The following is a 15,333-nucleotide window of genomic DNA, read 5'->3' on the forward strand; positions in this document are numbered from 1 at the left end:
GCCTAAATTGCTATGTCAGTTTGTAAGTAAAAAGTAGCTAGGGAGAGACTGTCCCTTCACTTATTCTCTTCTATGAATATTTTGCTAAACTTGGAATTAAAATCACCCATTTGTAGTATTTCTGGGTTTGCTGGAGATGATTTCTTTCTTCTTACATTACATGCTATGCAAGTAGAGGAGCTCTGAAGACTCATTTATCAGAGGTTCTTACTTACACATTTGATAAATCCCACCAGATTTGATTGGCTTGTCAATTACTGTTGGCAGCCTTGGTTGGCCTCCAATAGGCACAGAAGTTAGTTGTCTAAAACTCTAAAGGACCCTCTCTTCCCTCTACCCTTCATTCAGCTTGATGGTTCTTATCAGGTCTCTTAAATCTAAGTTGTTTCTTATCTGCAGTAATTAGAATAAATAAACTTTTATGAATAGTTGGATAGCTGTAATTTATGGAATGGTGGTATCTTTGCTATTTTAACTGCAAATTAAGGTCTGCTTTTTTTTTCTTTCTTTTTTTTCTTTTTTCTTTCTTTCTTTTTTTTGGTGAGGCAGTGGAGGCTAAGTGACTTGCCTAGGGTCACACAGCTAGTAAGTGTCAAGTGTCTGAGGTCACGTTTGAACTCAGGCCCTCCTGACTCCAAGGCTGGAGCTCTATCCACTGCATCACCTAGCTGTCCCTGAGGACTGCTTTGTTCAAGTGTGTTTTCCAGCTATGGAATTGAGATAAATTCTGGAATAATTGCATGGCAATGAGCAATTTAAACATTCAACCCTGGTGGAGACAATGAGAATTCCAAGTGAGATGAAAATTAACCAAGTTGTATGTCTTTTCAAATACATATACTCAGAGTTCCTGAGTTCAAATCCAACCTCACTTAACCCCATTGCCTAGCAAAAAACAAAACAAAACAAAACAAATACATATACTCTTAAATTTTTAAAAGGCAGCATGATATAGTGGATAGTGCACCTACCTTAAAGCCAAGAAGACACAGGTTCAAGTCAGCCCTTTCACACATTCTGGCTTTTGTCACCCAAGGCAAGTCACTCAACCTTCCAGTGCCCAAGAAGACTCTTCAGATTGTAAATTGCAGGGAAAATTGCCAGCCTGCTTTGGCAGAGGGAGTTTCCTCACCCAGTATTTGCCTATAACAGTTAAATCACAGGACCAGTTTTCCCATCTCTATACTATTAAATGAGTGTTCAGAATCATATAGATTGAATAGCTTTCGTACTAAGTACTAAGTCACAGGGATTACATAGGAGAATTATACAGTTAGGGTACACACTGACAAAAGTAGAACACTTCCCAGAATAAACATTAAGATTCTTAAAATATATTATTACAAATTGGACTAAAAAACTTGTCCAGTAGATAGCTTAAAACTGATAATGGAATCAGTGGAACCATATAATTAGGTATACAAATATTTACTTAAAACAGTTGTTCAGTAATAGATCTAATTTATGTGGGTTATAGTGTTTCATAATGTGGAACGCACCTCCTTCCTAATTAATACAGAAATCATGTAAATATACTTCAGATGGGAAAGGCTCTATGCAAGTATGTATATAAATGGCATTTTCAACAGCTAACCAGTAGTAAATATTTCTGCCACATAGTGGGTAAGATTAAGTAAAATCATTCCCTTTACACACCCTCATGATACCTTAGCAAAAGATTGCTAAATGGTCAGTAGTTGCAATGATTTAAATTTTTGGTAACAGGGATTGAAATTTGAATCCAGTGGTCATCCATTCATTATCTTTATTAAAGTTTATATTGACCTGAGGCGCAAATAGAATACAAATTTACATAGTACTTTCTCATCTGAGTAGTAGTTCAGCATTCTTTACAGGACTCATGACATACTTTTGATAGGTATAGCTGGTTTTATTTAGTTTTTTAGGGAAGGAACTATAACTGTACCAAAGGTACACTGAGAAAGTAAGCACTGTAGGTAACAACACTTCATAGGGGCATCCCTAACTCAAGTAAATGACAGTTTTCAATTGATAGAATTTTTCCGATTTCTGAGTTAGAAGGGAAAAAATTAAAGCAGCCTCCATTTTCTTTGCCAAACTCTTGAAAATTATGTATAAATTTACAATAAATTCATCTTTACACCTCCTTAAACACCATAACAGCAAAGTAGCAAAAAAAGAGGCTTGATAGTCACCTTTCTGATGCTTTCCTGCCTCCGTCAAGACAGCCAATATGTTTGCAGGCTGATATCATTGAAAAGGCACTTTCTTTCAAAAGGCCCTCTCTATAAATTTATTTGATACTTAAAATAGTCTTTGGGGCTACAGTTGTGTAAAGGGAGGAAAAAATTGAATTCATATTGCAAATATATTTGTTTGTGAAATATTTTAGGAATGTGATATCTTTCACAATTTTTTAAAATTTCCATGAGACCATCTGAAGAACAATGTGTCATTGCTCTTATCTAGGTTATATTGGAATGGACTGTTTTGTGAGATTGAGGGTTTCCCTTCACTAGAGTTCTTCAAGCAGAGGTTGCATAACTGTTTGGAAGGGTTTTGAGGGGAGAGGATTCTTGGTCAGGTATGAGTTGAGCTCGATGGCCACTGAAGTCTCTGCCATATATCTTTTCAGTACCCTTTTAATTTTTTATGCTTTTAATTCTGAAGTTGTGTTCTGGAATTGGGAGCTTTAAAATATTGATTCAAGAATATCAGTGTCAAAGAGGTGGACATTTGCATTGGTGAGCATTTCTTTCAATCCAAGGATTATTATTAAATGACCACAATATTTCCCAAGTGCAGTCCAGCCTGATTGCTTTCTCTTTAACCTTGAGCCCTAGTAATTATCTATTTATAACATTTGTCCAAGATAAATTTTATTTATTTTTTCTGTTTTTCTATTTTTTTAATTACTATTAATATATTTTGATTTATCAACAGTCACTTCCATAAGCTCTTGAGTTTTAAATTTTTCTCCTTTCCCTCCCCACTTCCCTCCCCAAGACGGCATGTAATCTGATATAGGCTATGCATATATGTTCCTATTAAACATATTTTCACTTTAGTCATGTTGTAAGGAAGAATTAGAACCAATAGAAGGAACCACAAGAAAGAGGAAACAAAACAAAACAGAAGAAAAAAATAAGTACAAATAGTATTCTTCAGTCTGCATTCAAACTCCATAGTTCTTTCTTTGGATATAGATAGCATTTTCCATCCTGAGACTTTTGGAGATATCTTAGATCCTTGCGCTGAGAAGGGCTAAGTCTATCAAAGTTAGTCATTGCACAACGTAGCTGTTACCATGTACAACTTTCTCCTGGTTCTGCTCACTTCACTCAGTATCAGTCCATACAAGTCTTTCCAGGTTTTTCTGAAGTCTGCCTGCTCATCATTTCTTATAGCACAATAGTATTCCATTACATTCATATGCCAGAATTTGTTCAGCCGTTCCCCAATTGGTGGACATCCCTTTAATTTCCAGTTCTTTGCCACCACAAAAAGAGTTGCTATAAATATTGTTGTACATGTGGATCAAAACTTTTATTTTAAAATGTAAAAACCAGCTGGATTTTGTCCTCTGACTGTAGTTTGCCAATCCCTGGGTTAGACCAGTATCTTTTCTGTTACTATGGATTCCATTAAGGGTGCTATTCTACAGTGTATTCCTATACTCTGCCTGGGACTGATATAATTAGTACAATGTCATCTTCAAATAAGAGCATTTGGAATGTTATCATCAAGGAATTCTTTCTTTTGTTTGGGTCTTACATAGGACATCTTCCATGACACTGGCAGACACCTTTGCAAATGTATATATAATAGCCCTGTTTAACACCTTGATTTATCAGTACCCAAAATCATTGGACAAAGCCACATTTCTAGTTATAGCTTCTGAAATTTCATATAATTTTGATGTAGGATTATAGCTGTATAGTTGGAAGAGACCTCAGAAGTTACCTGGTTCATCCTATTGGAAGAAAGCCTTACACATACATTTCAGATTAATTAAGTCACATGCTTTCTGAAAACGATAGATGTGAATGTGTTCTTACTTCTCAATCAATTGCATGATGGTTTGAAAAGGTGTCAGTTGGAAGTGGGTTTGGACTTTGTACTGGTTGGCTCCAAAGGGAAAAGCTCAGAGTAGTGGTATAGAAATTGCAAAGAGCCAAATTTAATCTTCATTTTTCTTCTTAAACTTGAGGAAAAGACACATTTCCTAATTTTTAAAGTTGTCCAGAAGTAGAATGTGCTGCCTCAGGAGGTGGTAGATTTTCTGTCATTAGAAGTATTCAATAAAAAGTTGGATATATAGAGTAGTTGGGATAAAGCAAGGGTTCATAACCAGTGATTGGTGGACTCTATATAGAGATATATAGATTAATGTATTTTCAGTGTAATTGGCTTACTCTGTAGGAAACCTATGCATTGTAATATATGCATCATTCTAAAAAGGAGTGCAAGGGGCAGCTGGGTGGTGCAGTGGATGGAGCACTGGCCCTGGAGTCAGGAGGACGTGAGTTCAAATTTGACCTCAGACACATAACACTCACTAGATGTGTGACCCTGGGCAAGTCACTTAACTCCATTGCCTAGCCAAAAAAAAAAAAGAGTCCATACCTTCACCAGGCTGTCAAAAGAGGTCCATGACAAAAAATGTTTAAGAACTTCTGTATAGGGGGTAGTTAGATGGTGCAGTGGATGGAGCACTGGCCCTGGATTCAGGAGGACCTGAGTTCAAATCTGGCCTCAGACACATAACAATTACTAGCTGTGTGGCACTGGGCAAGTCACTGAACCCCATTGCCTAACCAAAAAAAAAAAAAAGAACTTCTCTATAGAAGTTTGTTCTTTAGCTATGGATTGTATTAGTTGGCCTCTGAGATCTCTTCGAACTCTTGGATTCACGATGGAATATTAAGATATCTATTTTAGAAAGCTATCTTTACCAGTTTGCTATCTCCCGTTTTTATTCAGGATGCTCTCTATGTATGAGATAATTTTCCAAAAAGATGTTATGGTAATAAAAAAAGGCATGTGCTGTTTGTTGTGAATGTATTTAGATCACTTTATTCCCTGTTAAAAACACCATTTATGATTTTTTCCCCCATTCTGTCAGAGTATTCCTCTCCTTGGAAAGATCCTGAAGGTTGATCCCTGAGTGGTTTTAAAAATGTGTTACCTCCAGCATAGATTTCTTCTCTTTGTACTTTGGTCTGGCTGCTTTTTTCTAACTTGCTTTTAAAATGCTGTTATCACTTTTGCATGCAGCATATTAGGTGCTGAGGTGGTAAGTTCCAAAATTGATGATTCCCTAATTGTTGTTGATGAGAATAAAGTGCCACAAAAAAAGCTCACAGATGTATCTAAAGCCTATTGCCCTCTGGATTTATCAGCGCACATTTTCCTTCCCTATAGTACCACTCACCATCCCTGTAACTCTCAGGACCAAAATGCCCTGGCCTAGCTACTTTTTCCCTATGTGTGTTGTTTCCTCCAGCTAGATTGTAAGCTGCTTGAGGACAGGGGCTCTTTGCCATTTTTTTTTTCTTCAGCACTTAAGACAGTACTTGGCACATGGTTAGTGCTTAACATTTTATTGGTGTTTTTTTGTTGTCAGGATAATTTGATTTAGCTGGATACCACACCAAACTCTATGAAAGTTTATTTTCTCAGCTGTTTTTCATTATTTTGTGTGGTAATACTGCTTATTGTCTTCCATCATCATCCTCTGTAATGCTTTGTAAATGATCTCGTTCTCTAAACAGCGCTGCCCTTGGCTTCATCTCTACATTTGGCTAGGAGATTGCCAGCTAAAGTAGTTTCTGGGCTCTTTTGACCTCATTGTTGTGTCCCTGTCTTTTCATTTGTAACTTCTCTAGAAAATGGTGATAGAGGAAAAGTCTTTGCTTTTATTTATTACCCATTTTTTGTAGTTGATAGCTTGTCTAAACAGGTTAGGCTGGAGCTACTGTAACCACATGCAGTACTACCATTTCATTTTTATGTCTTCTTCTAATTGAGTGTTTACTTTGACCTTTAGTCTAACCAGCTGATGATCTGACAACACACAGACAACTGAATCAGAAATGACTGCTGTCTGTAACTAATCACTTCCAAGTTTTGTTGAAACACACACATACACACCCCAATTTTGTTTTTTTTTTTTGTTTTTAATGAAATCATTAGGTTCTTATAATGTCCAGTACCATCTGACTCTTCTTTTTTTTTAAAGTACCTATAATATTCAGGCCTGAAGCAAGCTCAGACATGTAAACCTTTGGTTTCTTCCTTCCTTGGCAATCATATTTTTCAACATAGCTTTTGCAGGAGTCTCCTATGGGTGACTTTTTATTGAAGTCAGAAGATGTCTTCTAGTCCAACCCTTTCGATGTAGCAGCTGAGCTAAGGCTTGGATCCCATGGCCAGTAAGCGGGCAGAAGTGCTCGATGTTGATTGAATTGAGAGCTTTTCATATCCCTTGTAGAACCCTTTCTTTATCTGCAGTGGATATGGGGGTGTCCATTTCAGTCATCTTGTGGTTATCCGTTGACTTACATTTTGGTCAGTGCTGCAAAGCAAGGTGATCAACTGTCCCATGAAATGATGTTTCTTCTTTCCCTTGGAAATGGGAGGAAACTAACTCTCTAAAGGGATGTACGTGGAAATTGGTTTTGCAGACTCAGTAAATGTATGTTGAGGGATTTGGTTTGGGGGTTTATTTGTTTTTTAATTTGTTTTATGGGAGGAGTTAGCAGGAGGGACAGATTAATTTTTTAAAACTTGAATAAGACAAATAAAATGAAAACAAGCAGGAAAAAAAAGAAACTCTGCCAATTCCTTTATTTGCCCAAGGGGTACCAGTGAGCCCTCCTTCCACTTATCTTGAACTCTCTCTCTTCTGGATTAATTTATAACAAATGGCTATATGAATATTGTTAGAACAGATAACATTGAGACTCCCAACAGATAAATTAATTTTAATTGCCAGTTTATGAAATGTGAGATTCCTAGCACCCTCTGCTTCCTTCTTCCCTTCCTTGCCACTGTTACTGTAGAAGCAGAAAAGGGTACAAAACTGAGGGATATTTTGTCTTTTTAACCATTTCGTGAGTTACTGTAACCAAAAATAAATCCATCACCTGGGTCAGCCTTCCATTGACATTCTTCCATATTTTCTGAGGCTGATGCTCAGAGTACAGATAATGTTATCAGGCTGGTACTTGAAGCCTTTTCAGGTGTATAAGACATAACAAAGCTTGTGTTTCAGTGATATTGTTTTCAAGAGGCGGTACCAGAATAGGACCTCACGAGAGGGATATATATTTTCTGAGTATAACATAGGAAGTCCTTACCTTTCATACTTCATTGGGAACCAAATAAATAATTATTTATTGACCAAATAAATAATTACTAGCAAAGTAGCAAAGATTTCAAAAAATCTGTTCAAATCATTTCTCCTGGGATTAGTAGAACAGGCTGTTTTCCTTCTGTGTCAGCTATTGACCATTCAGAGATAAAAGTGAGAATTAATTTATGGCTTAATTAGGCAACTTTCTTTGAAGCTGAAAAGGGAGAGAGGCTCTCCTTGTATTATTCAGAGCTCAATTATGAGCTCATTATTGTTTAACATTTTCTTCAGTGACCTGGAAGACGTAAAATAAAGAAAGAACTGTGTTCACACAATTTCCAGGTGAAATCAGTCTGGAAGTAGGGAGTATGTGGCACTTTAATAAAAATAATAATAATAATAATAATAGCTGGTATTTATGTAGTGTTTTAAAGTTTGCAAAGCATTTTACAACTATTGTCTAATCCTCACAACACTGTAAGGTAGGTGCTATTATCATCCCCATTTTATAGGTGATTTGCCAGGGCTACATAACTAAGTAAAATATCTTTCTGAGGCAGAATTTGAACTCAGGTTTTCCTGACTTCCAAGTCCAGCACTCAGTCCACTTCACCACCTAGCTGTCCCCTGGGAGAGATTTATAATTTAAAATAACTGGGATGTGTTGGGAAAAATATCAGAAACTAACATTGTGATAATCATCAGTAAAGAGAAATGTCACACAGAAGAAAAACTATGAGTTTAAAAAGGAGAATCATTTGCTATATATGAAGATTTTAGAAAAGTAGAGCTGAGTCAGCTAATAATGTTCTTAAAGCAACAAATGCGGGTACTGGGCATAAAAGAAAGTGTATCAATTTTTCCATATTTTATCTAACATATATTACTTCATACAAGAGTCTTATATCCAGGTTTTAGACTCTTTACCTTTAGTGGTAAGTTGAGAACTTGGAGTGGATTTAGTGACTAGGAACAAAATGATTAAAGGATTATAAAGTCAAACCTTTGAGTAAAGGCCCCAGGATTATTTAATTTAGAGAATAGAAGGGTAGATGACAACATCCTTGGAGAGTAGGAAGGGTTATTTTCTACAGAGTGGCCAAGTTGCCCTCTGACAAATAAGAAATTTGTAGAGTGATTTAGAGTGGATGTAAGGGGAAAAGTCTGGTCAGATTTCCTTAAAAAATCAGCATACATTACCATGGGAGACTGTGGCACTAAAGAAAACATAAAGTAGATAGATGTACATTTCTCTGGAATGGTTGGTTAAGCTCTTAGGGGTAAACTACGTATGTCTGTTCAGCTGCAAGCAAAGGGACTTCCCTAGCAGCATGGACAGCAGTGCAGCTAACAAGAGAAAATGACTTGGAAATTAATTCAGCTCTTTCAGACCTTACATGTATAAGATGAAACTGAGGCAAAGGAGAACTTAGTCTGAATACCACAGATTCCTGCATTGGATTCTGGAAGGGCCTTCCAAGGAAAGCTCTGTATCGCTGTTGTCATTTACTGTTAAACCCAAGCACCTCACTGTACTTTAACAAGTATGTATAACTTGCCCCAGTATAATTTAGTCACATATAGTAGTCCCAGAATTGTGCATTTTTCTCCTCCGGTGACAGTGACCTTTAGATCAATTGCATTTGTAATATTTCGAGATGTATACATGAGTGTATTCACAGTGCTGTGAATCTACTGTCAAAGGCTGTATAGATGTATATTTATGTTGCTTTCAATCCATAGTACTGAGATGTTTTTCTTTTTATATATAAATTTACTTGGAGGAGGAGAGAGGGACAGAAGACTCATAATGTTTGGCTTGAGAATTACAAGAGCATGAAATGGGAAGTTCAAAGTTGTGGTCTCCATAGCAATTCAACTGTGTTGTACACATTTCTCAAGATGTACATTTAACAGACCAACAAGTGATAAAAAAAAAAGTAATATATGCACACATAGGAAGCAAATCACCCCAATTTTAAGCATGTAAATGTTTCTCCTTAACCTTACCTTATTAAAACATCTACGCTTGGTTAAATGCTTAGGGCTTTCCTGATAGCAGTGGGTATGCTGGTGGACTCTGATCTCCTAATAGCTTGGTTACATTTTGATTCATTTTGATTTCAGAAATGTCTTTCAAATCACCAATTTTATTTTTCTCCCAATTCCTCTTATTTGCAGATATATGTTGGGTAAAGGAGGAAAACGGAAGTTTGATGAGCATGAAGATGGGCTGGAAGGCAAAGTTGTGTCTCCTACTGATGGTCCATCTAAGGTGTCCTACACCTTACAGCGCCAGACTATCTTCAACATTTCCCTTATGAAACTCTATAACCACAGGCCGCTGACAGAGCCGAGCCTGCAGAAGACAGTTTTAATTAACAACATGTTGAGGCGGATTCAGGAGGAACTCAAACAGGAAGGCAGCTTGAGACCTGTGTTCATCACCACTTCTCAGCCAGCTGACACTCTGGGGGACGATTACCGGGAGGCCCAGCCTGCATTCAGCCATCTCGCCTCCTCCCCAGCCCACCCGGCTGACTTAGCAAACACTACGTCCCTAGAGTCTTGCCTCACCCCAGCCTCTCTGCTGGAGGACGATACTTTTTGCACTTCTCAGGCCGTCCAACCCGACGGTCCTACGAAACTACCACCTCCAACCGTCCAACCAGAAAAGGACAGCTTCTCCTCAGCCTTGGACGAAATTGAGGAGCTCTGTCCAACACCTACCTCCACTGAGGCAGTAGCAACAGCAGTAGCAGCAGTTGACAGCTCTAAAGAAGGCTCCAGCGAGTCTAGCATTCAAAAACCTGAGGGACCCCAAGAGAGCCGGACAGCCGACGCAAAACTTATGGACTCGCTCCCTGGAAACTTTGAGATAACAACTTCCACAGGTTTTCTGACAGACTTGACCTTGGATGACATTCTGTTTGCTGATATAGACACATCAATGTATGACTTTGACCCCTGCACTTCTGCCACGGGGGCAGCCTCCAAAATGGCTCCCGTCTCTGCAGATGACCTCCTTAAGACTTTAGCTCCCTACAGTAGTCAACCAGTTGCCCCAAATCAGCCTTTCAAAATGGACCTTACAGAACTGGATCACATAATGGAGGTGCTTGTTGGGTCGTAAAACCTATAAAAACCTAGAGACTTTTTCTGTACCAGTATATACACACTTGGTAGTATTTTCACAACCCTACAGATTCACAGCACTGTGCATGCATCGTCCTTGCTTGCCTTTTCCAGAAAAAAAAAAAAAAAAGGATCACACTAGTACTTTTTGCCTCAAGCAGAGTTGGAGTGCCTTCATCCATGTATGACCACTTTTAATGTGTTTTTAAGTGGTTCCTCAAAGAAGACCTAAAAACCTGGTATAGGAAAGAATACATATTGAAGACAATATTACTACATTGTTACTACAAAAAAAAAAGTGAAGCACAAGGATTAAGTTGGGGAAAGCTGTAAATTGCATGTGCATATTTGTCTATTTTTTCTATAAGTTTTATTGCAAGAGGTAAAAAATTTATTATTTAGATAATCTCAGTATCTTTTTTGGCATTTTAGCCCTGTGTAGGTTGACTTAGCAATTCAGCCTTTTGGAGGCATTAACTACTCCTCTTAAGTGTTGCATTTACATGGCTGTTTAGAAACTGCTGCCCAAATTTATTTTATATTTTTGTACAGATTCTGCAGTTTATTATATTGTTTTTCTAAAAACAAATGCTGTTTATACACACAAAATAGCTATTTTGATAGGATTTGCTCACATAGTTCCTGCATACTTCAAATGTACAAGATGCGCTTGTACTTTTATACAGAGTTGTAATGTTTTATATGTGTATGGTGCAAAGAGAAAATCAGATCAAATTAATCTGCAGTTGATATCCCTAAATGCAAACACACAGTGCTTTAAGAAAGGGCCAGGAGATATTTCACCCAAGTTTCACAAGTACCAACTCCCTGGTATAAAAACACCTGTGTACTACTGTGATTTCCAAATCTAGAGCCATGTCTACTCATAAAACTTGTATTAAGCAGTTGGCAGGAAATAGCTGTGAAACTTGGGTTCTAAGTGATGGTTCTCTGTAGCTTTCTCTTTTGAGAGGAAGGCTACTGAAAACTTAGCCTTCAAGTATGTATGCCAAGTTACTGTTTTTAATTTTTTAAAAATTGAACCCAAATGTTTCATTTTAACATAATTTTCTCTGTGACTTGAACTTAATTAGCTTTCGAGAAAATCATCACATCTGAACTGAATTTTACTAAAATCAATCATTTTATGGAATGAAAATACCTATTAAGAGTAAGTTTATTTTGTTTTTAAATTGCATTTTAAAAAGGCATACATCATTTATTTGAATCATCTTATATTCCTCTTCCTCCCTTCTCCCCCTTCCTTGGAGCATTTGTTCACTATGTTGATAAGTGCTGAAAATGGCATCTTCAGTATTACTGCAGTGAAGCTCATCTCTTATCTGCACTGGATGGACTCTAACTTTAATATCCATTGCTGTGGAAACTGGAGTTAGTCACATTACATCACTTGGCATCTCCAGCGTGGTTGGTTTCTTTTATCAACTACGTTAACTGCTTTACACTTTATAGGCCTGTTGTACCAGAATATACAAACACAGCTTTCTATGCATGTTTCTTCTCTCCCTCCCATAACACCTGAGAAGTCTTCGTTACTGCACCAATAGCGTTTTTATTCATTGTGGTGTACATTTAATTTAAAAATGTTTGCAATGTATCATGCCTGTTGCTGAAATAGTTTATGGCATTTTAGGGCTCCCCCCTTCCCTTCCCCCTGCCATGGTACTTTAGCTGTTGCGTGCAAGTTGCAACCTATATTGTTGAAATGCATATGGCTTCTTTAGGAATAACTTTTATATTTATTTAAGAAATTTTAAATTATGGGGTTTTTTGTTTTGTTTGTCATTTGACAATATTCAGTCATCAGTTCTGCTCGCTTCTTGCCATGGATGAAATTGGGTATTTTCTGTCTATTAAAAGGATAACTTTATAAAATGGCACTTTAAATAGGCCATAGATAGTCTACATAATAATATAATGCACATGACAAAGCAGATAAATTACTCACATAAGTAAAAGGTTCATGTGTAAAATCCTTCTGGACCCTAGTTTACTTTCATACCCCTTGAGTTTTGTTTTAAAAGACCTGTCAACTCGTGAAGCAGCAAGAAACTAATAGAATTGTAGTTCCCTTCCAAGCAACCTTAACACCCATAACTTTTTTGATACTGCAGACAGATTAGGCATTATCTCTTGGTAGGATTAGGGACCATATTCAGTTGAGGAAATGGGAATGGGGATTATGTTATTTTTCATCCTGTGTAGTTGTGATTGCTCCATTTTGGCTCTTCTCTTCCTTATCAAAAAACAATCCTGCCCTCAGATTCCAAGATTTGTATAATTGGAGAACCCAGGAAAATAGCCACATGCGATACACGTATGTATGTAGATGTACAATAGTGCTGATTGTTTAGAATGATAATATGGTAAGCAATTGATTTACCATTGTTGAAAACTGATTTACAGTAACCTAGAACAACCACACTTTCGTTGGATTAGTAAATTGTGTATTTAAACAAAGACCATATGTTAGGCAATTGTTCAAAAGAGCACCATTTCCAAAGCAATGAAGTGTTGCCTAGAACTTATTCTTTGAAAATCCCTTATTTGTAAGGTAGTGTTAAAACAGAGAATGAGTATAATATATGTGTGTTTATATGTGTAAATACATGCCTATACGTGTATATGCCTATATATAATATATGTGTGCATATATATGGATAGGTATGTGAGTGTGTGTATATATGTGTGTATATGTTTAAGACATATGCATACATATATACACACGCTTAAATAAGGAAGATAAGGGAAATTGGTGGTCCATTTTAAAAGGGCAGAACCATCAGGTTTTAAACTTTTTTCTTTATTTTTTACAAAATGATGTACCAGAAAGTCAGAACAATCTTTATTGTGGTCTCTAAGCCCCAGCTCTACAGGGACATACTTGCAGAAGATTCCATGCTTTAGCAGTAACATTTCGTTTTATAATCTGGGCATCATGAACAGTTCAGAGTCAAACAGGCAGTTTGAGGAGCCTTTATAAAAGACACATGCCAGGCTTGGGTGGGTGTGGGGGTGGGTGTGGGGGGTGGCAGTGACATTTATTGACAATGATGTGCAATGAAGTGACAAGATGAGAGCAGAATGAAAAAGCTTTGAATTTGAAGTGATTTTTTCATAAGTTATTTATTCCTTTTTCTTTGTAAATATATTTATTTTATTGTGAAGCTAACAACATCTGGATTGTAACATGTACAGAATGTATGGTAGGAATGTATTCTCTTGTAGGAATGTAAATCTGTATTAAAAAGGGGATCAGAGCCAGACTCAGAAAATGAACTGGGTTCTTTTCATGGTATGCACGATTCACATTTATTTTTACTCTTTTCTAATGTGGGTCTATTTGAAATATGCAGAAGGTATGGATGAAGATTGTTTTAATCCCCAAATTTTTAGGAAAATCAAGCATTAAAGGGTCGATTTTTAAAAGATTTTTAATAGCACTGCTTTCCCTTTATCAAGGAAGGAGCAACCAGATTGACATGCTTGTTCATGCCAAAGGGTCAGAAACTAACCTCAGATACACACCTGAGTGTCTTTCTCATTCATTATCAGTTGATGCATTTAAATACTACTTTCCCTTGGGGTACCCTCACTGCCCTGAGGTAGAGAAAGGAACATTTATTGAAGTAAATAAACGCTGAAGAGCAGTAGTATATATTGTTACAGATAATTTTTAAAGCTTAAATTTAGGAATCACTTCTCTGAGGTAAGCAATGAATTAGGAATACCCCGGGGCACCCTTCTTAAATGACCAGTGGAAAATGCCGACAAACCCCCCCCCCAACTTTGTGCGGGATTTGGGGGGTTCTGCTGTCTGTTCATGTCCTGGATTGTTTCAAAATGATTGCTGCAAATCTGACCTTAATACTGCCTGCCAAAATTCAAATCATCACATTCAACATGTTTTGGATGAGAAATGGTTAATTTCCTGCCACACTCGGGTACATTGATCCTAGAGAGGTTTGTGTGATCTACATGCTTTCAGAAGGCTTTTGGTGCTTCTTAAAATTGAAGCTGACTGATTCTTGAAAACGAGCCAATTTAAAATTCTGCTGAAAACAATAAAATTAATAAAGATTCTGCACTTTGGGGAAGAAAACTATTGGAGATAAATGTAATCCATACATGTAAACAGCAAAGATTCTGGAAAAGGTGTAAATAGTGTGAAATGTTTGGTGTATGACTGTTGAGAAGGGCGTGTTGTCAAAAAGGAGGCTGTAATTTCCCCCACAGACCTTAGAGCTGTGCCTTTTCTATGCAATATTACAGACATATACATCTGAACCCAGATTACTGTATTCACATGTAGGTATGGGCTGTAATCTAAACAATTGGATAAATGTACATGGAAATAAGCAGTCTTACTTTTGTAGTTTTATATTATACAATAAACAGTTAAAAGGATAGAGTTGTGTTTGTGTTTTTTTTGGCTTTTCCATCTACATGAGTTGTTGAATGGCCCATTACAGTTTAAAGTGTTAAAAATGTAATGGCTTTTTTTCTCTAATTATGATTAATTAAAATTTAGTAAATCAACCAAATGTGTATTGAGCATTGGTCAAAGAGCCTATAGTCTTATTGAGAGGAGACAAAATATACACAATTTGTATATTTTGAAATGGGAGTTTGCAGAGGGGATTCCTTTTCAAGTATGGGTTGGAACAGACGACCTCTGGGGACCTCGTTCTGTGATAAAAGTCAACATCGATACTAACCACTGCTGAAAGGCAGTGACAGCAAGAAATCTGCTGTTCAGGTCTCCATTCTGATGCCAGCTCTGTGACCATGGACAAGTAATTGAACCTCTTTCAGCCTGAGTTTTCTTATCTGTAGAA

At 37.0% G+C, this 15,333-nt stretch overlaps 1 protein-coding gene across 2 annotated transcripts in view; it reads left to right on the top strand.

Annotated features, from left to right (window-relative positions):
- SERTAD2 (SERTA domain containing 2) overlaps positions 1-10,631 on the top strand; it is a 144,897-nt gene extending 134,266 nt beyond the window's left edge. For both annotated transcript variants that reach the window (XM_027865229.1, XM_027865228.1), the window contains exon 2: positions 9,521-10,631. In XM_027865229.1, coding sequence (XP_027721030.1) covers positions 9,525-10,472 — 948 coding nt within the window. In that variant the 5' untranslated portion in view covers positions 9,521-9,524 and the 3' untranslated portion in view covers positions 10,473-10,631. The remainder of the gene's footprint in view (positions 1-9,520) is intronic.
- Positions 10,632-15,333: the final 4,702 nt, after the last annotated feature.

The sequence above is a fragment of the Vombatus ursinus genome, unplaced genomic scaffold (assembly GCF_900497805.2).
Source record: "Vombatus ursinus unplaced genomic scaffold, bare-nosed wombat genome assembly UNPS02014778.1, whole genome shotgun sequence".
In the NCBI taxonomy this organism is placed as follows: domain Eukaryota; kingdom Metazoa; phylum Chordata; class Mammalia; order Diprotodontia; family Vombatidae; genus Vombatus; species Vombatus ursinus.